Genomic DNA, 26,813 nt, shown 5'->3' on the forward strand with positions numbered 1-26,813 from the left:
TGTTGCACATCAGTACATCTCTAAATAGGAGTGTGGGCTTACAGGATCGAGACATTGTAAGAGGTTACAACTAAAATTTACGCTTTTTCCAGAAATCACTGTTTTATAGGAAGTGCAGTGCATTTGCTTGCAAATTCAGCTAGTATTTACCTATCCACTAAAAATAACTTGTATTTTCTGAGCAATTTCAGTGCTCAATAAATGTTTAAAACACGCAGAAAATAACAGCCAAAACCCACCAGGTACCACACCTTGAAACCAGGTGGGAAGGGAAATCCACATATCAAACCCCAAGTTTACACCAAGCATTAACATATGCGAAAGTCGAAAATACGATTTCTTAAACTGTTATATCTGCACGGCTGTTAAGACTTTTGTCCTCTGAGGGGAAACCCAGGTCTGAACACGGCTAAGGCTCCAATGAGTGAAAACTAGGAAAAAAGGTGGTGCAGTGTTGGGGAATACATTTTCATATTCCCACAAGGCAGCTCACGAGCGGACACGGGGCAGTGCCCGGCGCAGCGAAGAGCCGTGCACAGGACGCCGCTGGGGACAAGGAGCGAGCAGTCGCACGGGGCACGGGGCACGGAGCCCGGGGCACGGAGCCCAAAGCACGGCGCGCTCCCGGCGCCCAGCGCGCCCAGCCCGCCTCAGCCGCCCTCACGCCGTCCCCGCCCCGCCAGTGACGCCAGCGGCGCGCGCGGGCCCCGCCCCACGGAGCCGCCACGTTCCCCGCTCGGAGGCGCGCGCGTCACGGCGGGGCGGGGCCCGCGCCGCCCAATCGGAGCGCTCCGCGACGGCCGCCGCGGATCGGCGCCGGCCAATGGGGGCGCGCCGGGGGGCGGGCGCTGTGCCCATGGCAACGGGCGCGGGGCTGTCGCACCGAGCCGCGCCGAGCCTGGCCGGAGCCGCAGCGCCGCCGCAGCGCGCCCGCCGAAACCCCCGCTTCGTGCCCGCCTCAGCGCGCACCTCGCCGTAACCCAGCAGCGCCTCCTCTCCGGCCGCAGCGGGACCCAAAGGTAGCGCCGCCCGTCCCAATGCCCCTGGCGGCGGCGCGGAGGCCTGGCGGCGGGGCAGCCGCTGTCAGGGTCGCGGGGGGACGCGGGGTCTCATCGCGGGGCTCGGGGGCTGCCGGGCGGGAGCGCGGCGCACATGAAGTTTTCCGGGAAGGCGGCTCCAGGTGTGGGGGGTGTGTGTCCGTGTGCCCGCGGCCGCTCCGCTCGTCCCCCGGCGGGAGGGGACGGGGAGCTGTAGGGCGCCGGCAGGAATGAAGGCAGGGCTGGCAGCGGCGGCAGAAATGATGAGTGGCTCGTAATTGCACGACCGCAAGGGAAAACTTGGGCAGGAGACTCGACGGGTATCACTAGAAAGGGCACAGCTCTTCAGCGTTACTGCCGGAGAGTCAGAGAACGGTTTGGGTCGGAAAAGACCTTGGAGATCATCTTGTTCCAGCTCCGTGCCGTGAGCAGGAACACCGTCCACTATCCCAGGCTGCTCAGAGCCCCATCCAGCCTGGCTTTGAACACTGCCGGGGATGGGGCATCCGCAGCTTCTCTGGGCAACCTGCTCCAGTGCCTCACCACCCTCACAGTAAAGAATTATTTCCTCGTATCTAATCTAAACCTACTCTCTTTCAGTTTGAAGCCATTCCCCCTTGTCCTGTCACTAAATGCTCTTTTAAATAGTTTCTCTACGTCTTTCCTGGAGGCTCCCTTCAGGTAGTGAAAAGCTGCAATTAGGTCACCCTGAAGCTTTCTCTTTTCCAAGCTGAACAATCCCAACTCTCTCAGCCTTTCCTTGTAGGAGAGGTGCTCCATCCTCTGATCAACTTGGAGGCCTCCTCTGGACTGGCTCCAGCAGATCGCTGTCCTTCCTGTGCTGGGGTCCCAGAGCTGAGCACATCTTACCTGTGTTGTTACTGTAGTACCCCTGGAGGAGCTCGGGAAAGTACTCCACTGCCAGGCTGGCTGCTGCACTCAGAGATAATTCCAAAAGTGGAAAAGGTAGAGAGGTAACGTTTTTTGCTGAAATGAACATGGCTAAGGCTTTCAAAAGAGTTTGCGTTTGGCAGCACTGTTAAGTAAGCCTGTAGGAGAAAAAAGCCTTCGTTGTTTGACTTGTGAGTATTTGCTATGGAGAGATAACATCCACTAGTTTCAACAGGAGACCATCACAGTAACAGCAGTGAAGTGTCTGTGCACCCTTGGTGTCAAGTTCAATGTTGATGTTTGGTTTGGTTTGGTTTTTTTTTCATAATTTTGTTTTCTCTCACTGTCAAGACAAGTTCTGTAGCTGACTCAATATTGGTGCACCTCTACTCTGAATTCTGAAGTGACTGTCCCTCTCAACCAAATAGAGCAACACAGGGAAGATTCCTACTGTAGAGACTGGATAGGAGCCACTCAAAACCAGTTTTTGTTGTAACCTTTATGGGCTTCTGCTTAAAACTCACAAAAGTTTATAAGGGAAGCCCACATTTCTGTGAGTGCTTAAGATCCTTGTTACGTTTCTTACTGTCATTTACTGCACAATGATCTTGTACAGTCACAGTGCTACGTCCACCATGACCCACAGATTACTAACCTGGTTGCATACATTTCCTCCTAACTGTCATCATCTATTCTCCCTCTTACTTGCTTCTGTAATCTCTAGAGTGGTAGCAGTGTTTTGTTTTGGAATAAGAAAGATAAATATATTTAAAAAATAGCATAGGTTTAAACAAATTTTTCTGATGTACAGCAACGTCAATCTCATTCACTTCTAACCGAGGCATTTAACATAAAGAAAAGAGGGAAATAAAATTATAAATTAATATTGCCTTTGGGTCTGCTTAAAACTTACATTAGCAACTGGATGCAAAGGCATCTGATGTAAGATTGTTATAACACTGCCTGAGATATGGTTATTTGGTGTCTGAAATGATATTCAGAAAACCCACTGGGCAAATAAAACCAAGCAACAACAATAATTGTTCTTTAATAACACTAAAGCAAAGTTTTCATACCTTGGCTGTGCAGTACTGGTGGTGCTGCTGATGTAAGCTTTCTGTTCATATAAGCCAAACTGAAGATTTTCTGTCCAAGACTGCCCTCCCTCATTATACATACTTAACTGAAATTGCAGTCATGAAAGTGGAGAGCAGTAGTTCTCTGAGGTAATAAAACATGTAAAATATATTGACTTAAATGTCCGAGGTGTGGAAATATTGATGCAGTAGTTTTAGAGCTGTGCTGACTAAACAAATGCACTTTACATAAGAGAGATAAAATCATTTACTGTTAAGTTTGAAGGCGCTATCAGGGCTTCCTATGATTTGAACTCTTGTGTAAAGGTATTTGATCTAGTGAGCTATTGTGCTCTCAGTACTGATTACTCAGTAAGCAGAAAAGATTTCTCTGCAGTTCCTGTCAGATTACGTAGCAGACAAAAGCCTTTTGGATAAGGGTGTGCTTCTGTGTAGATAAAGTAATGACCAGGTGCTAATGCCAAACCAAATTAAATCAGAATCAAAAGTCACATTACTTTTGGTAGTTTTTGCTCTTCCATATGTTTGTGATTTGACAGTTGGAAGAGCAAAAGAAACTGCATTTCTTTAGAAGCATTTTAGTCATATTCAGTTGTAAATATTATTCTTCATCATAGGTAATTGAAGGAAAGTGTAGATCCTTTTCGTGCATTTCTCTGGCTAGTCTTTATAAAACTAGAATGGGATGTTGCTGCATGTTTCTGTTTCTAAGCAAGTAGAAATCAATGGGAAGTAGCAAACTGGGAACATAAATCTCCTTAAGCAGCTATCTTTAAGTGCATAAATTTTTTTAAATCTTGCTTCACGTTGTTAGATCTAGATTTATTCTGGATAACTATTTTGTATTTTTTTTCAAAGGGGGAAAAAGATACCTTGGACTCCTGGGGCATTCTGGGCTTACTTTAGCTTCATCACTTGTTGACTAGAGGAAAATGCATATTGTTAGAATAATTTAAATACTTTTTGATTTGAGTTAGAGCTAATTCATTGTTGGTGTATAGTAGCCTATTTGAGGTTGTGCTTTTTTAATCAGCACTGCCAAAATTGCCATTCTCATTTATGAAAAATGAATTTATGAGACTCCAAGTTACTGTTCTGTTATGTTCTGTGTGGGAACTGAAATTAGAGTGCAGGAAACTATAGTTATAGCAGTAATTTTTTTCTTAATTTCCTTTTGAAAGTTGATAAGATTTTTATCAAATATACATTGAATTCAGTACAAGTTTTTGCTTGACTTTTGGCTTCATTAGTCTTCTTCTGAGGCAGCCTTGTTGGAAAGAATAAAACCAAGCAAGTGGCTTTGAAAAGCAAGGCTAATATTTCAACATTCTTCAGTTAGTAAGGTAGCTTTGTAGACAGTGCTATCTACTTTTTGAAGCAAGGGTAAGGAAATTTCTTGGAGGCAGATAATATTATAAATATGTATATGCATTTGTGTATGTGCACACAGGTTTCAGGTTTTCAAATGATATACCACTTACATTGCAAGAAGAAGAAGAAGAAAAATTTTCAGACTTCACTTTGGATAGAGCTTAGCATGTGTAGGATCAGCCATACAATTTGCTTCTATGCCATCTTTCTTTCTGGACATAGTTGTGTTGTTTCATGATATTATCCTGTACTGGATGTGGTTTGAACATAAAATTATTCTTTCTCAGTCGAGCATTCCTAGTTTGTGTTACTACTGGATGACTCATTTAATAAAACAGCTGAAGTGCATTTTTTAAAAGGAAGTTCTTTCAGCAAATGTTGTACTAGGCACAGTCGAGGCATGCTGTGTTTTCTGGGAAGCTGCAAAAAGCAACTGTTCCATCAGCCAGCTTTTAGTTGTAAAGAGAATTTAAGTCAAGTAAACAGGATGGGGAAAACAGATTCTGCTGCCTTTGTGTACTTAAATAGTACTGTTTAATAAAGAACTATTTCCCTGCAAGATTAAAATGCTTCTTGAAAAAATAAGGAAGGTCTCCTGGTGCAGAGAACTGAGTGGGATGGGCTCTAACAAAAGATTAGGACAGCATGACCAGTGTGAAACCTGTTGGATATTGGCCAGGGAAAAAAAAGCAACATCTGAATCATGGGGTTAGTCAACAGCATTGACAGAAGAGAAAAGAAAAATACTTGAAGGATAATGAAACTTTATATATATATAATTATATAGCAATAATGGCGGGCTTATAATAGTTAATAGCTTGAACATTAAGTTCTAAAAGGATCAGTTTTCATTTGGAAAGAGAGAGGTGCAGGTGTTTTTGTGTTTTGGACGTTAACTATTGCAGCTTGTAACCATTTCCCTTTGCATGTCATTTCCTGCTGGTATCTTCAAGGAGCAAAGCCTGTGTAGGGGGCTGGTGACCAAGTGAAGAGACACCCTCACCAAAACCAAGGGTTTATAGCCTAAGAGAGTGAGTGCAAACAGGTTTTTCCACTTGCTTCTCAAAATTGCTGCCACATGTCAACTATGCTTATGCCAGATTAACCTCATTGGACAAACAGTGTGAAGAAAATGCATTAACTATTGATTCATACCTTGCTTAAGGTATGATAGCTTAGGTTGTCTGTGGAGCAAGTGCTCCTGAAAAAACTGGGGGAACTAACGCTGGTGTTTCCAAGCAGAGTACGGCAGAAGGATAATCTGTTTCTGCCTAATTTCAAACATTTAATGTAGTTTTCTGGGGGTCTGTAAGAGGATAAATTTATAGATCAGCAAATAAATTTTAAAGAACTGGAAAAAGCCCATGGAATGAAACATTTCCTGTTTAAATTGTGATACATGGACAGGTATGTTGCTGTTTCAGAGGTGCAACAACAGATTGAGGATGCTAGGGAATACTTACTTTTTATGTCATTCTAGTACTGAGGGTGGAATATTGTTAGAAAAATAAAAATCAGTACATATATTTTATCTATTTCCTGGCGCCTTTTTTTTTTTTTTTTTTTTTTTTTTAATTCAGCACTGCCTGTGAAGATTTTAATTTTGCCAGTGTACAGCATAAAAATAAGAAGTCACATTACAGTCATGACTGCAGAGAACATTACAGTTATCCTGCACAGCTGCACTGTATCTCACACAGGTTTAATTACTTCCATATCAGATAGAGCAGGCATATGTGAAATTTGTGAATAGGTGGGTTTATTTGTGTATTATGTGAGTCCAGATTTATGTTTTCATTGCCCATCACGGTACACATGGGTTTGGCAAGTGCAAATGTGCAATGTGACATTTACAGGGTTGTGCCGTCTTGCATCATAACCATCCACTGAGCTTCCACATGTGCAGACACTGCATCCTGATATCACTGTATTGTTTTGCCTATCTCAGCTTTAGAGACCTTGAGTGTTACCTCTTTAAAAATACTTGTGCTTTGCTGGGAAGGTGATGGAGATATCAGTACCTGCATGATGCTGTTTTCTGGGCAATGGATGCTACGTTAATGAAAAGTAATTTGGGGGTTTGTATTATAACACCTGGCAGCTGTATAAAATGTGTTACTGTTGCTAGAACAAACTTTAGAAGTAGCATTTTGTAGTTACCACTCAAAGCCTGTAGCTCTTTATGATTCAAATGTTCAATCCTGTTTCACTGACGTTGATAGGAATTTGTGATTAACAAATTATCAAGATTGCTGGCAGGCAGCCTGCAGCTTTTCTTTTCCAGTTGTCTTTTTCTGTTCATGCAAGTACATTGGTGACTCTGTTTTCTGCTGACTGTCTTATTCTTTTGGCTCTCGCTCTGTTTTTTGAAATACTTGGAGAAGTTATTTTTCCCTTTCACTGAAAGCTTAGGATATTAGCTTTGTTTATAAAATACAGTATTTGTCAGTTCTAGAGCACTAGTTTTATGATTAGTTCTCTTTATGTACTACAAGTGGCAAAGTTTGTTCATTCCTGTTGTAAAGATACCATTGATTTCTGATACCAGCAGATGACAGTTGTGCTACCTTTACATGTAGGTGGGCTGCTTATCTTTGAACTAAAATCACTTAATTTCCAGATGACAATTGTAACATTAACTCTCTCCGTCTGTCTTTGAGAAAGTAGTCAGCTGGGCAGATCCAGAACAGATTATAGTTCTATTAAAGCCTATAGAAGTAGGAAGAATAGTAATAATAATTATATGCCACATGGCAGGGCAGGAGGGTGTATGTTGTGCATTATGTGCTGCTGATGGCGGTGAGCAAACTGACACTGCTCCTCTTCTGCAGAACCCTCAGTGATTGCTCACTTGGTGGCTGTAGTGCAGAAGAAAGTCACATTCCTGGGTCAGACACATGGATGCACTCTAAATGCCTGGAAAGGGATAGGCATCCAGGAATGGATTTTCAGAAGTCCAGAACTCTTAAAAGCAGCTGGTAGCAGGCTGAGAGTGGAATGAACTCTCTTGGTGGAACACAAAGGGGAATCCCACTTTTCTTCTCATCCAGCCTTTTCTCCCTCCTCCCTACATTTGCTGAACTTGAGAATTGTGCTGAGTTTTTCTGACTGGTGATTAATGTTAGATTTTGCAATGGGTTTGGTTTCTCTCTTCTCATACACGTCAGAGTAGAAGATGCTCAGTGACTCAGGTGTGACTGGCACACTCTAAAGGTTGACTTATGTCTTAGTCACCTGCTTTTCTGAAGGAAATTTTGGTGAACATGGTCTTGGACTAGTAGATACCTAAATACAGTAACTCTGTCTTCACAAGGTAATTGTTTTTTATTCTAATAGATGTATTTCCAATTTACTTGTTACATCGTGGTTGGGTTCCTCAAAATACTGTGGGAAATGCTGTGTTAGGCATAGCTGTCTGCAAAGTCAGCTGTGGTGACAGAGATATTGTTTACTTACCATTTTGGATTCATCTGCTTTTAATTCTTCCGGTATGTGTGAAATTTTTTTGGCTTGTTTTGTCAAAAAAGCTGCAATAAAAACACCCATTGCACAACCTGAAGCAAAACTGCCTGATGAAGTCTTCTGAGCAGCCTATTGCATCAAATAGATATGAAGAACATACTGTGATATCATCCTGTCTTTCCTATTGTGTGTGACAGCATGTAATTACAAAGGTTAAAATAAAACCCCATTGCCCATGAGCATAAATTCCACAGAATGTCAGCAGAGCCAGTGGCACTTAGTTTGATTAGATTGATTAGTCTGATTAGGTCTTTTGATAGATCCACTCTGCTGACTAGGCAGAAATAGTTGAGGATGTAACAGCTCCAGTTGCCCATCCCAAACCTGGAGGTGATTAGTGCTCCCTCATAAGAGGTTTGGCAGACCAAGATGGTTACTTTTATCTCAGTTGTTTCAGCTCAGCATGAACATTTTATGTATCAGTGTTCCTCAGGAGCAAGGAAAAAGTCTGAAAAATCTTAAGTGTTCATAAAAATCTAGTCTTCAATTTAAACTAGCAATCCTCATCTCCACAGTTGTTCATGTTATTAGAAGCTGTAGGTCAGGACCTTTAAGGGTTGTCTTTAAAATGGATCAAAGACCAGATGTCATTGTTGAAAGTGTCAGCTTTAGCACTTGCCTTGGGCAAAGAATGAGTCAGTGCCAGACCTGTGGGAAGCACCTGAGTTTCTGGCTTTCTGTTCTTCTCTGCCATCACCTGTTGGCCTTGAGCATGCTCATTTCATAGCCACATAATGATTTTCTAAAACACTGTTTAGACAACTTGCATAACTACAGCAGTGTATAATAATAATAAATTACTTTTGTTACTATAATTTTGTGTATATAAAAATATTATGGTTGGAAAAATACCCATCTATCAGGTTCCAGATTTTTAGTATTATCAGAAGGCTACACTGTTTAAAAACGAATACTTCAAACATACGTAACCTTTTAAAAAATGTTTTGCAAAATGCCAAGAGCATACAATTATTATATACTTGATAAGTATTTTGGGGTTTATTAGTTTTGTTTCACATGCATTTCCTAGACTTCAAGCATGCTTACATCCTTTCACTTAGAAATTACTAGACAGCCCCATTCATATTCTCCAAGAACTTCAGCAAGGTGGGGTTTTGTTTTACCTGTAGTACTGAGAACTATTCTGAGTCTTGGCATCTACATCAAGATTAGGAGACTTGAAGACCTAGTATTTGTTATCATCATTGTCTGTGATTAAATGCTGTTGAAATTACAAACCTAGGCACAGCGTTTATACAACAATATTCTGTATAAAAAACACCCAACATACAAGAACTCTGGCATTTTTAAAGCAGTAGTGAATAATTAACTCTTTCACTCATCAGCTTTGTAAGTTCCTGCAAGCCAACAGTTCATGTAGAGGTATAGAAATTAACTTACCAGTTCCAGCAAATCAGTCTGGGTCTGGTTTCTTTGTGTGTTTGTTTGCTTGTTTTAAGGGCATAACCTAGGCAGGACTAGTCAGACTTGTGAATCTGACAGCAGTGCTGACATTCAGTTTCAAATGCTCAGTGTGGCAGCAACAATAGCTCCTGCTATCCCATCTGGTAATGATCAGATACTAGTTATTTTTAAAAATGCAAGTATCAGGTATTTCAGGTATTTGCAGAGTTCATTTAGGCTCCTTTAGCTGAAGATGTGATCAAGAGAAAACAGTTTTAGAAAATTCTTGTAGTTCTTGAGCCTTTGACACATAAAAAAATAGATGGATAGGTGGATATACCTCATCCCCAACAAAAGAAATAATATCTCTACACATCTTGAATGCCTTTTTTTTTTTTTTTTCTTTTTTTGTATGAGAGTGCTTTTATTTTCCTAGCAGTTGAATAAGGGCGAATAAAGGGTGTCAACAATGCTTAATATTAAGTACGTACCACTATCAACATTTATTGCCATAGTAAAGGGCAGCTTAACCCAAGCAAAAGCAATGCATCCCTGTCAAGTACCAGATCATGTGGTCAGGAAAACTGGCACTGACACCATCATTAGTTTGTCCCTGTCACCCCTCCCCCTAAAAAGAGATTTGGTGGTAACGGACATAAGTACTTTTGACAGAAATCCTCACATGACTTGCTGAAGCACTTGTACAGAAATTCTCCTTGTAGCAGGTATACTTTCAATTTATTTAACTGCACATTACTTCAATATTATGTCTTTTTCTTTGACATATCTAAAGTAATTTTAGACAGTCTTCGACTGTCAACTTTCACCCTCTAGGAGGTGATTTTTATTGTCAATGTGATACTGGAGTTTGCTCAAACTTCTTATAGAATTCTCATAGACAGTGCAATGTCACAGTCTGAACTGGCCAGATTGTCTCAAGAGCCTGGATTACCATCATTACTTTTTTTAGCTGGATTCCCTGTACTCACTCTATGTAATTATTCCATCTTACCAGGTTCTGAATGAGTTATTTTCAACAAGTTTGATAGAGGGGAAGGTCAAGAAATCAAAGTGCTCAGTGCTCATCAAATTATGTGTGAGTTAGCTGCACTTAAGACACTAAAGAAAGGGTGGGGAAAACAAGCTTAATAAACCCCTGGCCTCAGCAGCAATATCAAGTAGTGTGAATTCCTGTCATTTTTCCGGAAGCTCTATCCACCTGAAGTACAGATATGACATGGATTGTAAAATATTCTTCCTGCGAATAAATTTTTGAGGCAATCTTGACTCCAAATTAGGCAAAATATTTCAGTGTTGAAACAAAATGCACTAGCATTACTACCCTAAGATCTGATTCATTGTCCCTAATTGGCAAACTCCTGGAGATCATAAATTCAGCAAAGGCATGATCCAAATAGGAATATTAGTTATGTGAGACTTGAACATCCTAAATAGATGTTCCCATCTCTTACTGATAATACCTTAGCATGTTACAAACCTCTCACCATTTGCAACTTAGGTTTGGCACACAAATGGAAACCAGTCTGTTTGCCTAAGAATGGCCTTGAAAAATTAAGGCTGTATTTACTTTTTTGACTTTTTGTATTCCTTGAGAGCAGGATATTGTGAGGAAAGTGGGTTAAAGTGATGTATGTTAATTTGTGTGACCTGGTCTCATTTCAGATGAAGAGGTTATCTGTCCTGCCCCAACAGTGTCTTTTGCTGATGACATGTGTCCTAATGGCCTTGGAAGCTGTACCTATAGACATAGATAAGACAAAAGTCAAAGCAGAAGGCCATGTAGAAGGAGAGAAGGTAGAAAATGCAGTAAGTATAAAGAAACTGATCTGATGGTTTATCCTAATTGTTAGTAATCTGGATATAGCAAACTCCTTTAGAATGAAACTTACGTTCCCCAATATTGCCAGTGTGTGTGCCATCTACTCTGGGGAGGTTCTGTTTAAATTTGCTCTTTATTTTTTTTTTCAATGAGCTGCTAAAGGTGAGGTGGCACATGGAAGGAATTCCCAGCTTACAACAGGAGGAGCATACTGTTCCACAGAGACTTACTTCAGGTGATTGGGTGGTGCCTTAGGAAATTCCATTCACTGATTCCAGTTCAGTGTTTCAAACAGAACACTAACAAATAATTGCATTGTTTTAAAAAAGCCACACACTATATTAACGTGACAGATGTTTGTGTATTACAAGGATTCATAATCACTTTTCTCCTCTTCCTTGTCAGTTGCTGAAACAAATGGATCATAAATTGCTGTAGGGCAATGATGCAAATCTGAAAACACAAAAATATGTAAGACAGCATAGTGCCTGTGTTGCTAAGATTAGAGTGTCAGTTATTAAACTGTATTTAAACAAAACTAAGTAGCTGTTTGTCAGTATAGTCTTTCCTTAATTTCCTTTTTTTTATTTTTTTTTAAGGATACAGGACTTTATTATGATGAATATCTCAGGCAAGTAATAGATGTCTTGGAGACTGATAAGCATTTCAGGGAGAAACTACAGACTGCTGACATAGAAGAAATAAAGGTAGGTTCAAAAAAAAAAAAAAAGAGAGAGAGTTAAATTCAGTTTAATTAAATCCATAATCATGAGCCATGTATTTTGTATTCTTTCTTCCTTTGGTTCCTGGCTCTAGGTGGTGGCTATTGTGCATTGCCCCTTCAGGAGCTAGGAATTTAGGAAGGGATGAGTAGGAAACAGTCTGAAGTGACAGACAGTCTTAAGGCCTTTTGTGTTTCCTTTAATCCCTCAAGTTGCCATTGGCAGCTTGTGGCATCTTTTCCCCCTGTGCTATATGCAGTGTCACCCTTGGAGATTCCTCTCCATTTCCAGGTTTTGGCAATACACATCAGTGGCTGCTGCTGCTTTGTACCTTCCCTGGAGCCTAAGAGCCCTCCTTGAGTGGATGAGACACTTTGTGTGTTTTTCACAGTTCTTTTGAGCTCAGCTGAGAATATTTGATTGAGAAATTTGTCACGTACCTTATTAGGCATTACTCCTTCAAGGTTACAGTCTTGCTCTTTGGAGGAGCAAGATACTTAGAAATTCTCTTTTCTGAAAACTTTTAGGATTCCTCTCTGCTTCCACAACCATAGGCATAAAAAATTTGAATCTGCTCTTCAAAAAATGGTTGAGATTCTTACAGTGTGGGTTACAGTATTGCCAGAGTCTCTGGTCTTGCAGCTTATGTCTAATGGGAATCCTAAAGGCTTCTTTCTTCCAGTGTTTCTGCATGACTTCTTTGTTTTTTGACAGAGTGGAAAGCTAAGCAGAGAGCTTGATTTAGTAAGCCACCATGTGAGAACACGGCTGGATGAACTAAAAAGACAAGAGGTAGCAAGATTAAGAATGTTAATTAAAGCTAAAATGGATTCTGTTCAAGGTAAGAATACAGAATTTATCTAGGTGAGTTAACAGATGGAATTGTGTTAGAGAAATGTCAAAGTCCAGCAGTTGTGCATTTTTTGTTGTCACCAATAATGACTAAACTGAAAGTGAGTGTCCTTTCTGAGCTGGCCTGGAGCTATTAAAGACCTGTCTTTATAGGGAACTGGGGAGAAGAGGAAAGCCATCTCTGTTTTATAAATAACTGAACTTGTTTCTGTCAGTGGGTTTTTCAGATACTTCTACCTCTTACTTTTAGTCTTTTATTTTTGTAATGCATCATTTAATAGATTACTCACAAAGAACCAGTGAAATTGTAGGACTGTGTTTAAGAAAAAAACCTGACACACTGTGTCATATCCTCATGGGGTAGAAAATCAAATTTTCTTTGGTCAGTATTTTACTATTATAAGGGTGTTTGGAACTTTTCGAGGTGAATCCCAAGGAACTGAATACATAATACATCAAATAAAGTACTCCTAGAATAAGGATCTAAGCTAATTTAGATGTGGCAAATAGACTGAAGAAGTGTGCACATGCAAATAAAAGTTCATGGGGATGTTATTCCTGTTGCAGACAAGCAGTCCAGTGACATCATGGTGACATTCACAGCTAGGTGACAGCAGCTAATGATACCTGGGTGTGTACACAGTTGCTTTAGATATTTTAATGTTTAATGGACTGATTGATTACTTCTACCCCTCTCTGCTTTCATAAATCAGTTGTAACTAATAGAGTGTGCTTTAGAAAAATAATCCCCCCCAACACCTCAGATCTTACTGTGTAAATGTGAGATCTAACATTTGGGAACAGATTATTGCAGTTCAGAATATTCTGATGAGTACTAAGATGTAAAAAACCCCATTTTGCAGAGTTTATAGTCAGCTTTCCCCATGAGTGCTTCACATCATATATGAGTATGACTAGATTACCTATAAAATACAGCTGCATATACACACCTGGACAACATCTTGGAATATGCACAGGGGGATTCTATAGCAGCAGCAGGCAGAGTGGTTTGACTTCCTTTTGTTTGCTCTTTTTCCTAATAACACCACTAGCATCTTAGTCTTCTGTCTGATCTACAAAAAGAAAAAAAAAGGCACACAAACCCCTCCTCTTTTCTTTCCTCTCAGCTGGATCAGGTTTAAAAAACCCTAGACAGCTAGATCTGAGATTATATTCAGCATGTATTCAGTCCTCACCCAGATGTGTTTTTAAACATTTTCACCAAGATCCTACTTGACTGATCAGTACAGGCCAGAAGAATGTTAGGAGTTGGGTCTCAGATCATACAGTAATGTGGCAAGTAAATAGCGTCAAGTAGAATGAATCTAAGTGTAAGAGATGGAGAAAAATGGGTTTGGGGGTTGGTTTTTTTTACTGTTTGTTGGTTTTTCTTAAGTCTATTATTACTCTTCTAAAAATGTTTCAAACACAGACAAAGACACATATATTTAAACAGAAATTATGATCTCACCAGGGAGGAATGATGGCTGAAATATGCCCTGGCCAGTGTTTGCTGTTTTGTGTTAATATAAACACAGCATTGATTGTAAAGCTGATGATTTGTGAAAGAACAGTATGTTCAAAAATGTGTTTTCCAATTTTTTCTTAAACAAATAAAATATTCTTTGCTAAACCATCTAGTAAAAACTTGTCACAACTGTTGTACTTGAAATACCAAAGCATACACTTCTTAAGAGAATGTTACTATGTAGCATCAATGTTCAGAGACCATGACAACAGCCAGAAAAGCTGTGGTAGAAATGTGTTATTAGTGCATTGTGTGTTGATATTGGTGGGTATCGCTCCTATCACAAGGAAGAGAAAATGTTTCCAGGTTTTAGAGACAAGAGCTGCCTCTCCACTCTCTTGCACTTCTCTTTTTTCCACAAATGAAGTTTGAATAGCTGCTTATTTGATTTGATAGAATTTTACACCATATTGTACATAAACCTTTGGCCAGGTGTGTGTCATTTGCAAAATGTCCAGGGCAGTAGAAGAGTTGGACTTCTCCCCATGCAGGAAAAATATGCAGATTGTTAGAGTTGGTAGGGCACAATTTCAACTATCTCATTTATATAAAAGATAATTTTTTTTTTAGTTTGTAAAGCTCAAATTGATCATACTTTCCCTTGCTGAAACAGAAGCTGTAATTTGTGCATGTAAAATGATTGTGTACAGTGCAGCACTGACCCATCAGAAGGAATGTAGTGCAAATTGCCATTCAAGTTTGCCAACCTGCTTCAGAAAGAGCAACTTGAGAAATGATACTGTAGTTTCCTCCAATGATGAAAAAAATTTTCAGTCCTCAGGTACTTAAAAGGCATAAGCTTCCACATGAAAGACTTCATGATTTTTCTGGATTTCAAATTTATTTTAATGTTTTACATGTGTACTTTGTTCTTCCAGACACTGGTATCGACCATCAGGCTCTCCTTAAGCAGTTTGAGCACCTGAACCATCAGAATCCTGACACCTTCGAACCTAAAGACTTGGATATGCTGATCAAAGCAGTGAGTGCAGATACAAACTACTGTGAGAGTTGGGGGTTTAATTATTATGCTCTTGACCTCTGGTAAAGAGAAGTCCTTTCTTATATACCACATTTTATAAATGGCAAGCAGTTTTCATTTTCTGAGAAAAGTCAGTTGTCTCCATGCACACTTAAAAACTGTTGCCAGTGTGCATGATGCAAGAGTCCATAAATTTTGGGATGTCACTTTAATAGGATTTAACATTCATATGCCAGTACAAGCAGCTTTGGGAATAAAACACCTTTGTGAGAGCCTTTACATTAAATGCAGGTGAGATCAGAGAAATTTTTCCCAAGTTTTTTTTTCTGATTTCTGTTTCTAAACTGTATAGAAGTCTCACGGAATGATGTAAATAATCATCTCTAACCTAGCCAAACGAATTTTGGGATCATCATAGGTACATCAAGCTGCAAAACCACAGCAGAGTAGAATTTGAGATATCAGTATTAGAAACTGCTTATACTGGGCATGGCATTCAGTTCAGTCTGTTCAGCAGATTCAGTATCAGTCACAGGTATGTAGGGTTTATTCAGGGGGTATAGTTAAGCTAAGCATGGCATGGCTTTTTTCAACTGGTAGAGAAAAATAGACTTCCCGGGGGAAAAATGTCTCAGATACACTTTAGAAAGCACTGCATGTCTGACATGAGAATTGGAACAGTTTTTAAAGACTTTCAAAATAAATTGAAAGATAATTTCTGCACATTTTTTTTACCCTTGGAAGATTCTTATCTCCATTTTCTGTAGAATTATTTTTTATAGAGATACTATAATTTTTCTAAACGTTTCTGAACATCACTTGTGGGAAAATTCTGGTTGGCTTGGAGAAGCATATCCTTAACAGGGCAGTTCTTTTTATTACATATTTTATTTTGTCTTCTCATTTCTCAACGAAGATACTGACAGAGTGTAATGGATACTGAAGGGGGTCTTAGCTTTGGATTTGTTTTTTAAAACATACAGTGAATCTGAAAAGTAAAATGTAAATAATGGAGGGACGTATGTAAGATGTAAACATGTTACTTTGAAAAGCACTACAAAAATATCCTTTAATACTTCAGCCTGTATGAAAATGACACAACTTTATACAAGAACTTGTCAGAAATTCTCCTCTCATACCCTTTCTCTGCATTTAATTGTATGGGTTTTTTAATTTAGTCTGTATTAAGCTGCTGCAAACTAGGTCCCATTATTAATGAAGGCACATTTGTCACTAAACTGTCAGATAAACTACAAATGTTCTTATTCTGGAATGATCAGGGAGTTAATGGTACTGTTAGTGTAGGACTTGATTAACTTGAGTTCATTTATTACTCACTGATGAGAAAGGACACCTTGAAGCCTTCTTACAGCACCGTGTAATTGCAAAAATTGTCCAACAGATGAACCATTACAAATTAACTTTTGTGAAAATGACCAGGGGAGGAGAGATGTTTCTGCATCACTGTCATGTGAAAGGAACCCCCAGCCAGTCTGCCTTGAATGGCAAAATGGCCAGCCTTGCCCACTGATCTGAACAATACAGTGTTTATAATGTCAGATTATGTTATATAATCATCTGTCTACATGTATCTGTATTTTTAGGCTACAAGTGACCTGGAAAACTATGATAAGACTCGCCATGAGGAGTTTAAGAAATACGAGATGATGAAAGAACACGAGAGGAGAGAGTATTTAAAAACACTGGATGAAGAAAAGAGGAAGAGAGAAGAATCCAAATTTGAGGAAATGAAGAAAAAACATGGAGATCACCCTAAAGTTCACCATCCTGTAAGGCCACAGCCTGTTCCTATGTGACTGAGTGTGAAAGTTTCTTTCTTTTCCAGAGAGAAAAAGCTAATATACAGGGGGCTGTATTTTGTTTGTTCTCATCATTGGCCTCCTCTTACTGACATGGGAGCAGAGATTGGGCACACTGCTGAGAGCATTACAAACCCTGCTGTATAAACTCCCTTTCTTTCTGTACAGATGTGTTATTTGCTGCCAGAATCCTTACAAAGACATTGAAATTCCTAAGGAAGAAGCCAGAACAGTATTCAAAACTGTAGGAATGCCTGCATGGAACTGCATCACAGTACCATTTGCTCTAGGAAAAGCAAAATAATTCAGCTCCCTTCAGCTGTTGTTTCTGGATGGGGCTGTGTGGCCGTGACTGATTATTACAGGTGTTCCTTTCCACAGAATATGCATTTCCTTTACACTCTCTCTTTCCCTGGGCCTTTCTGTCTAATGAAAGTATTAGATTTGACCAAAAGGGAATGAAAGAAAATGCTACTGATTCCATTTGCCACGTGACTAATCATCAAATAAAGCAAGCCTTTCAGAGAAACCATAATGCAAAGGTACTGCAGGGAAATGATACTAAATTGTCTTTTGAATAGTTTTTCTTTGTAACCAATCTATAGGGAAGCAAAGATCAACTGAAAGAGGTGTGGGAAGAAGCAGATGGACTAGATCCTAATGAATTTGACCCCAAAACGTTTTTCAAATTGCACGGTAAGAGGTTTAGTTTTAATCGAATGAACTAGTGAAGTGACTTTGTTACATTCTGCTGAGGACAAGTTTGTCATGTGTTAGGATGAAGTCTTCACTTCAAGCAGCTGAACAGTCTAGAGGAGAAAATATTTGTTTCTGTCTGTAAATTTCATACAGTGTTTTCAATTGAGTTTAAAATTTGAAAACATTCAGGGTTTTGTTTAACTACTCCTAAAATCATACAGGCAAAACCCAGCAGTGATTCCTTAGGGAAGTATGGGTACTTAGAGGGCTGTCCATATCTATAACTTTGCTTGCACAGTATGTACTGGAAATAAATCCTCAGAGATTTAGGGGCCAAAACCTGCTTTCTCATCATCTTTGCAGATAAGTACCAGAAGTCCCTAATCTTTGGAGTGGTCATAGAAGAGTCAAGTCTCTTCAGAAATTGCAATATTCTCTTGATAAAACAAAAACCTGTAATCCTGCCTCTGGATTTCTGAGGAATGGACAGCAAGAAACAATAAGTAGAAGTAGCAGAGATGAGGATGCATCTCAGTGAACACCTTGCTTTACATGTGGTGATGTCACCACGTAGCCTCATGTCCTGATAATGTTCAGTGCTTCATCAGGAAGTGCCCCTAGGTAGATCCTGCCTGGCACTGGCTGCAAAGGGTTGAACAGTACACAGAATTTGATTAATCTCAAAGATGATGATTTAGATAAAGAAAACTGTTCTAGTTTAGACTCAAACTTTAATTTCAGTTTATAACATATATAAGAAGCATGTATTACAGAATCATAGAATGGTTGGGGTCCAAAGGGACCTTAATAATCATCTAGTTATAGTTACTAAATTTTATCTCTTCTTTATAGAAAAAGATTTTGAAAGATAACTTTCTGAAAATTTTTGGTAGCTTGTTTGTGCAAAACCTACCAAAGCAGAAATAGCTGAAATTACCTGTTGCCTTAGAGCTTAGTATATAGAAAACTTAGAAGCAATTACACAAAAATACTGGGTAATAATTTGAAGTGGATATTATCTTTCCATTTCAGAGGTAGTGTAACAGTATTCAGAGCAGAGTGTAGGGTAAAAGATGGATCATTAATTATCAAGTATTTTCCTCTGCATTTGTCATGAAAAGTCATCTTACACTTATCTCAAGTGCTGCATGTTTATATAGATTTTCATGTAATTCTTTAATTTTTTGGGGGGTCATATTGTCACTTAAAGATTTTCTGCAGAATCTTGTTTCTCCTGAGTCTAATGACAAATTTAGTGGTTAAATGGGGACAACTTGTTCTCAGCAATATTTTTTGGCAGTTGCAGTCTGCGCAATCCTGTGGTGACCTATTTCTGTTTGTTAATCTAAGAAGTAGAGAGATTGCTCCAGTCTTGCCCAACCAACCAAAAGTGACAATAAACTCCAGCCAATGCCTGATAAAAACCTAAACAGAAGAAACAACCTCTGTAACCAGGTTCTTGTTAAATGTGTACACTGATCTCTTGGATATCTATTACATGTGTGACTTTCTACATGTACTCAACTTGTATTTTTAAAACTTCTTTTTGTAGATGTCAATAATGATGGTTTCCTGGATGAGCAAGAATTAGAAGCTCTATTTACTAAAGAGGTAAAAAAAATTATTCAGAAGCTGAATTTCTTTCAGTAAATGGTTTACAGGGATGTCAGTTTTCCCCAAGTATATTTAGGGGTTTTGGACTACAAAATAGAGTAATCATGCCAAGTTTCATGCATCCTTAATATTTCTGCAAAAGTGTAAAACCTATCAGAAGGCAAAATAAAGTAGTTGAAGCATAGGAGTAAGACATCAGAAATCTAGTGCTCATGTATTTCTCTGCCCCAGGCTTGCTGGAGGTTCTATAGCTAATCTGTAGGATAGGACCTGTATAAATTACAATGAAGACAGCTGCTCTCCCTAGATGCAGCCTGATAAAGGTTCTGAAGGTGGGCACCTGTGCTCATTCAGTGTTCATCAACAAGTTTGATGAGAAAAAGGATCTCACTTTTGTGACTTGGCTCAGGGGCAGCACTGTAGAATTGGCTACAGAAATTTCATGTATTTTATGTCTGGCTAGTTTGAAGCACATGTACATCTGATAAAGTATTCAGGCTCTTAGTTTCTTTAAGCCTTGGTTTGTTGTCTGAAAATTTTAACTCTGGTACAATAATTTGCCATAATTCTTTCACTACAATGAAGATACAGTGCAGTCTATTTTGACAGATGTCTCACTGTTTTATAGTTTTTGTAGTGTAAAAACTAATAGCCTGGGGCTGTAAAATTACCTGTGGCTGGGCAAGTGAAGCTCAGTGCCTGAGAAAGCCAAGTAGAATCTCATAAGCATGAACTCTCCAGAAAGACATTGTGCAAGAAGAGAAATGAACCATTAAATTTGGCACTGAATTTGTCTTGTGATACCCTGAATGCTTACGGGGTCAGCTGCATGCCCTGGTGAAAAAGCCACTCTCTCCCATTCCAGAAACCACGTGGAACCTCGGCCTGCTTTGAATCAAATGTAGGATCAGACTGTGCACACTAAGGTCAACTTGACTGTAACATCCACAGCGCTGAATTGCAGCAGATCACATGAATTAACTGAAAACTTCATTCTTTTGAAAGAAAGGCTCACTTGTTGCTTAAGTACTGTGCTGAAAGAGGAAAATTGCATGTACAGAGAACATCTCACACCACTTTTCCAGACATGCTCTACCATTTGAATGAGCAGTCTTTTCTTCAAACTAACATGTACTAATTTTCAATTTCAGTTAGAAAAAGTTTATGATCCCAAGAATGAAGAGGATGACATGGTTGAGATGGAAGAAGAAAGGCTGAGAATGAGAGAACATGTAATGAATGAGGTGGGGGCTGATTCCCTTCTGTGTTCAAAAAATACAGATCTCCTCCCATGAAGTGTTGTCCAAGTGCCTCAGAAAGGGATAGCCTGTCACACTGAGTGCTGCTTGTGCTGGGATTCATGCCAAGTTACAGTTCTCAAGCCCTGTCCCTGTATTCTGATGTAATGCCTGCTGACTAGTTATTTAAGGAGCTCCAGAGGAGGAATTGTTCTATAGCCTCAGTTGTGTGCAGATACTGAGATTCAACAGAAATTTCTTGTGAGTTGTGTCAAACAAGGAAGACACTAGATGTGCTTTGGCACTTGGCAAATGGGTAGGATTTAGGTGTGAAAAGAGTGAGTAGGGCAATGTCTTTTTCCATATAGCTCAGATTTGTCCTTTTAAAAGGGGGCTCAGAGCTCAAGCTGTCACCTGTGACAGTGAAAACCTTCACTGGGTCTGATGGGTTTTCAGCTTAGGAGATACAGGAATGGAAAGGGGGTGTTTTGAACCACTGTGTTTCCACCCATATTATTTCTGTATTTAACTGTATTCCTTAAATGTGAGGAACAGAGCAAGGCTGGTCCTCTATTAGTCATAAAGGGAAGCATTTCCTCCCTTCCCCTTAAAGGATTCCAACACAATTCAGTTGGGTGGGATTTTTGTTTTTCAAAACCTCCCCCTCCAACAGCGGAGATAATTTTGTAACTGTGAGTCAGAGTAGTTACCAGAAAGCTACAAAACTTCTTCTCAAAAAAAAAAAAAAAAAAAAGAAAAAACCCTCATACATTCCACTATTAGTGTTTGGACTGTGATCACAAGTGTTTCCAATAAAACCAGTGAATTTTCAAGTAAAATGTCAGGATTTACTTTGTAGTTCTGTTTTTGTTAAGCTACATAAGCTTGTGAGAAAAGCTTTCAGAAAATGATGTGGCTGTTAGATGCTTGGAATTGGTTATATTTGATGAAATTAAAACATTAGCTCCTCCAAAACCTGTCCTTTGGATTGAGCTTCATTTTTTGCTTCAAATAGGTTGACATCAACAAGGACCGGCTAGTGACTTTGGAAGAGTTCCTGCGAGCTACAGAGAAAAAGGAATTTTTGGAGCCAGATAGCTGGGAGGTAATGAAAATGTGTTCCAAGTACAACATACAGCACCATTACCAGCACTTGGAGCAGGAAACCAAACGGCATGTCTGTGACCTTTGGTTTTTTTCAGCTCTGCTCTGGTATGTGTGTCGTTAAGCCCCTCAGCTGAATGTAGCATTCAGCTGCGGCAGCCTAAATGTAATGCAGATGTGAACTCCACAAAAGGAAAAGGTCTGGCGCCACCCCGGGGATTGGGAAGAGCTTTTCACACGTGCTTTTCAAATGGAAATGGACATTTTGTTTATGAATCACTTCAAAGGGAAGATAAGAGCTCAGTTGGAAGAAAGGAGGATGTTTTCATCCTACATCTAAATCCGTAGTAGAGCTTTATTGAGAAAATAGCTGAGAAATTACTATTTTGCAGTTTTCATTGAGTGTACACAGTGTCATGTGTCTCTGTTTTGTTGTGAGGGTTTTTAGTGAACTGTGCAAGAATTTCGTTAAGAAAATAATTAAAAATGCCCATGCTTTCCTGGCTAACATTCATACTTTGTATGTATTTTCTTTTAGACACTAGATCAACAGCAGCTCTTCACTGAGGACGAGCTGAAGGAATTTGAAAATCACATTTCCCAGCAGGAAGATGAACTTAGAAAGAAGGCAGAAGAACTTCAGAAACAGAAGGAAGAGCTACAGAGGCAGCACGAGCAGCTTCAGGCTCAGAAACAAGAGCTTCAACAGGTACATGTGTGAGAACAGCATATATTGGTTTTAATCTTTTCTCTGTCCTTACATGTGTAATGGCTCTTCACAATTCCCAGCTCTGGAGATTTACCTCTGTTTCTCATATGAGTCCCAGCTGAATTCTAAACGAATGGTACCACAGCAGAACATAGTCTGATGTTCTGAATTAGAGCAACTGGGCACTATACCCACTAAGAAAGACCTTAAATAACTGCAACATTTGGTTTAGGTGTGTTCATTTATGTCACATCAGAGAAAGCTGACAAATTCAGCTGTTTCAAGTTTTTCAACTGTTGTACTTTATTTTTGACCAGGTCGTAAAACAGATGGAACAAAAGAAACTACAGCAAGGAAATCCTCCTGCAGGACCAGGTGGAGAACTGAAAATCCAACCCCGTACGTGTCCTTCTGTGTAGATACACTAACTTTAAAATAACATCTGCAACGTGAAAGTCATTACCTCCATATTTTCTGTTGAAACTATTAACTTAATGCAGCTTTAATGACCTCTGGAGAGAGGTTCACTAAGCTGTCTTTCAGAGGGATGTATTTCTAAGTACTCTTGAAATCTCACTGCTTTTGAGTCCATAGTAAGAAACCAGAGTCCTAACACAATGCATCCAAAGGGCAGAGAAGGAGGATTGAATTGTATTAGTCTAAAATACTGAGATCTAGAGCGCCTAGGGAAGAGCAGGGACATAAAAAAGACAAAGCCCAATGATCTATGGCTGCATTGCAGTCTGAGGCTGCAGGACAAATCAAAGCATTTAAAATCATCAGTGGCCAATTTACCAGCAACTGGATGCAGCATGACACAGGACGTTAGCCTTGGGCAGTATGAATGACCTGTTGCTTCAACACCCTCAGGAGAAGGCAGTGGCATAATAAATCGCTGCATTTCATCACTGCTGGCAGCAAAACAGTCAGGTATATATTAGCATTTCTTATCCAGAGCAGATTGCCCAGGTATCCTTTGTGCTTTAAAGGGGCTCTGCTGCCCCATCCATCCTAAATTAGCCTTTTCCTGCTCTCTAGAAAGGTTGAAACTCTGCTGGCTTTATTAGCTTCCATGTTAGTGTGCTGACATGATCAGTGAAGCTCAAGAACTTCTTGACATTGATCTCAAATACAACCTTCAGATCTATCCAGGCAGCCTTTTCAGTACTAGAAGCTCTCAACTACTCCTGGGAGTGGGATTTCAAACCTCAGGAGCTGTGTTCAGTGATTACAGCTTATCTTGTTGGGAACCTGAAATTCTGCCCACTCAGTTCTGTGAAGGGAAGAGATGAGATTTCAGAACCAATTTAATTCTGCCTTTTATTTGCTTTGAAACTGCCTGTGGGTAACTTCATTTTATGATCCTTCCTTCCAAGACCCTGAATTCCCCTCACCTTCAGTAAAACCATTGGTGTAATAGTAGATGATACATCTTTTGATACTGGCAATATTATAGCAGATTGCAGGTATTATTTTATGTAAAATAATTCTGTAAAGTCATTTAATTAGTTGTCATGAGAATTCGTTGTATTAGCCAGAACTCATTCACTGAATCAAGAATGTCCAGGTAGACACTACCTTAAATCTGTAGGCTACTGGAGCTACTAAGAGTAATTTAAGGAAAAAAAATCCAGAAATGGAGCTGCATATTCTGAAATCTTCAAACTATGAAAATTAGTTACTCAAACGTAGGCAAAGGGAGAACATTGTAAGTACTGATGCAGTGAGGAGTAACATACAGGAGCAAGTTGTTAATGATTTCAAGCTTCCCATATTGGTATTAAAGGTCTCATAAAAACATGATTTATTTCAGAAAGAACAACTTGTTATGTGAGAATATTTCACAGAAAGGGGAAACAACTTGTTATCTAAGAGGTAACACTGACTAATAGTGCAGTCTGTTGGGTGTCAATCCAATTTCATTGTTTGGCACACAGAAGACTCTTGATTCCATTTATAAACCAGAAAAGAGAAGGTTTTTTTGAGTGCCCTATGCTAGAAACGTTCATTTAGAGAATTTTCACCTTTGGGGCCAGTTTACTGAGAAGTTCCAAATGGTTCTGTTGTTTTACAGCTGGTGAGCACAAAGCCGGAGATGCACCACAACACCCAGCGGGAGGTGATCAGCCTTTACCACCAGGACACGTCCAAGAACCAGCTGTCAGAAGTGATCCAGTGCACCCTTAACCACTTGTGCCTCAACTTTATAGCATCTTTATTATTTGGGGTGGGGAGGGGCTGGGAGGGGTGGGGGGGACACAGGAAATCAGAGTGAAACATGAACTTTCTCCCTCAGATTGTAAAATCATGTTAGAGATGAAAGACTGGTCAGATCTGATTTATAAGTTAAATTAATTTTCTCTCCAGTGTATCAATGAGGAACACAAGGGGATCGTGTAGAGGCTATAACAGAGGAAGAAATTAAATAAACCATTAATACAAAAGGTTTTTATGGCCAGGGGACTGAGCTGTTGAACTCTTCTCTGACAAAGAGGGAAGAGATGTCTGCCATTCTGTGTTTAGGCACGAATCAGAATCTTCTCAGAGAGGAAACAGGAATAGGCCTGGATGTTAAGTTAGGTCTAGTTTGATGTAGAAACTCTTTCCACAAATGCTGAAAAGCAAAGGGTGGGGAAAGAAAGACCATAGACACAGGCCTATTTCCACCACTACCAAATCCTTTCTTCTTTGAGACCAAATAAAAATGGAACTTCTTAATCACAGAAAATTTGCACTTTCTAAAATTTAAACACAGCAAAGAACTACGTGGAACAGTGAATATTTTTCATGTTTACAGAAACCTAAGAATTTCACTGAAAGCCTTCAAAAGGAATACTGTACTTGTTGTGTATTGATCTGAACCGTCCTCCTTGTTGAGATTTATTCTGTGTAGCAGTTGAAAGCTCAACTGGCCCTTGGGACAGTACTTTTGTCCCCATTTCTTTCATCAGATGCCAGCTGATCTCAAAATTTTGCATGTTATTAAGTAAGCTTTTTATGTTGATGGAAATATTGTGCAAAACAGAACAAGGCTCACTGTCTTTTTCTGTGCAGATTATCCTACCTCCTACAATAAAACCAGATTTTTCAAAGTGCACCATGTGCTTCAGACAGCTCTTCTCAGACATGCATCTGGGATTTGTTAAGGGTCTCACTTTGACTCTTAGGAGTCTTTCAGCAGTTGGTCTAAGGTTATGAAGTCCCAAGCCAGTGGTGCTAGTTGATTGTATTATTTTGCTATTGAACCAGGATAGGTCCCTAATATTACAAGCCAAGATTCTACAAGAATAAGTTGATTTTCATGTCAGTTTTACTACAATGCTGAAAAGTTGTGGCCAGTTCCCCTGCTTCTCATTCATTTCAAACAAACTATCCTGAAGTGTAAACCCTGTGTGGATTTCCTTGTTTGCTTGGGTTTTTGTGGTTGTTTTTTCATTTGTTTTGGTTTTTAAACAGGGATTGCTGCGATTGTATAATGCTGGCTTTGAAGGGATACACACACCTCTGCTAGCATCCTTTCCATTTCCTTCCTGTTCTGTGGCTAACTGCTGACAGTGGCATTAAAAGAGATATTTTGGGGCTCCAGCAAAGAAACAGAAGCATGCCTCTGTTAGAGAAAGATTTTCCTTTCAGAATAAGACTTGAATATTTTAGGCCAACTCAAAAAAACAAACACCAGAAGGCAATTGCTAACATTTTGTATTAACATTTGGGAAATTTCTCACTCAGAAGAACTTTGATAGATGGAAGCCAGGCACATTTCTTCCATGCTCAAGGCTTCTTTCATCAGACCTGGGCATATTCATGTTCTCCACACAATGCAGCAGAACTCAGTGCCAGAACCTATTAGGTTTCCTTATCTGTTTTGTCCCATTAGTTGTCATGTTGGATTTCCTTCATTTGTACCACTCAATTTGACTATTCTTTTTGTTCTCTATTCAAGTAGATGACATTTTTAGTTTGCAAAACCGATGTTTCCACTGTTTGTCATTTACATGAAAGTCTAACAACAGTTTGATTTTGTCTTTGTCTGGAGACTAAAATATCTTTCAACAGCCTCAACTGTTTGCAGAGAGGCCCAGACATAGTTACAGCTACATGAACTTTCTCTGGGCACAGCCCTGGCTTTTGGGTTGTAGCCTGATAATGGGTAACAGGGTGAGGAGGGAAACAAAGAGGGAATCATTCAAATGTCATGGTAAAGGTGAGGGGAAATCTCAGCGTTTTTTTCCATCCCACATGAAAGTTTATAGAGGACAAGTGATACAGCCACAGATGGTTGTAGAGATTCAAGGACTGAAACCTTGGGTGTGAAGGCATTTCTACCATACAAATCATACCTTCAGGCTACTTCTGCCTCCTGACAAATGCCATTAAATGTCA

The 26,813-nt window shown here is 39.6% G+C and overlaps 1 protein-coding gene across 4 annotated transcripts; it reads left to right on the forward strand.

Moving 5' to 3' along the window:
• Positions 1-886: 886 nt before the first annotated feature.
• NUCB2 (nucleobindin 2) lies at positions 887-26,398 on the forward strand. 4 transcript variants are annotated; one of them, XM_066320832.1, is made up of 13 exons: positions 887-1,019; positions 11,006-11,149; positions 11,762-11,869; positions 12,599-12,725; positions 15,143-15,246; positions 16,851-17,036; positions 17,672-17,762; positions 19,318-19,376; positions 20,531-20,623; positions 21,633-21,722; positions 22,260-22,430; positions 22,748-22,829; positions 24,505-26,398. In XM_066320832.1, the coding sequence occupies exons 2-13, from the start codon at positions 11,006-11,008 to the stop codon at positions 24,615-24,617; spliced, it is 1,368 nt and encodes a 455-aa protein (XP_066176929.1). In that variant the 5' UTR covers positions 887-1,019; the 3' UTR covers positions 24,618-26,398. The 4 variants fall into 4 exon arrangements, with proteins under 4 accessions (XP_066176929.1, XP_066176932.1, XP_066176930.1 ...); XM_066320835.1 differs by lacking the exon at positions 887-1,019 and adding an exon at positions 1,169-1,189; XM_066320833.1 differs by lacking the exon at positions 887-1,019 and adding an exon at positions 1,826-2,003.
• The last annotated feature ends 415 nt before the right edge of the window (positions 26,399-26,813 follow it).

This window comes from Sylvia atricapilla, chromosome 6 (genome assembly GCF_009819655.1).
Source record: "Sylvia atricapilla isolate bSylAtr1 chromosome 6, bSylAtr1.pri, whole genome shotgun sequence".
Classification (NCBI taxonomy): domain Eukaryota; kingdom Metazoa; phylum Chordata; class Aves; order Passeriformes; family Sylviidae; genus Sylvia; species Sylvia atricapilla.

Excerpts from the sequence above, each read along its gene's own strand:
- NUCB2 (XM_066320832.1), top strand. The coding sequence starts at position 11,006 with ATGAAGAGGTTATCTGTCCTGCCCCAACAGTGTCTTTTGCTGATGACA. Across the intron at positions 11,870-12,598 it reads CTGACATAGAAGAAATAAAG|AGTGGAAAGCTAAGCAGAGA; the intron begins GTAGGTTCAAAA and ends GTTTTTTGACAG. Across the intron at positions 22,431-22,747 it reads AGAAACAAGAGCTTCAACAG|GTCGTAAAACAGATGGAACA; the intron begins GTACATGTGTGA and ends ATTTTTGACCAG.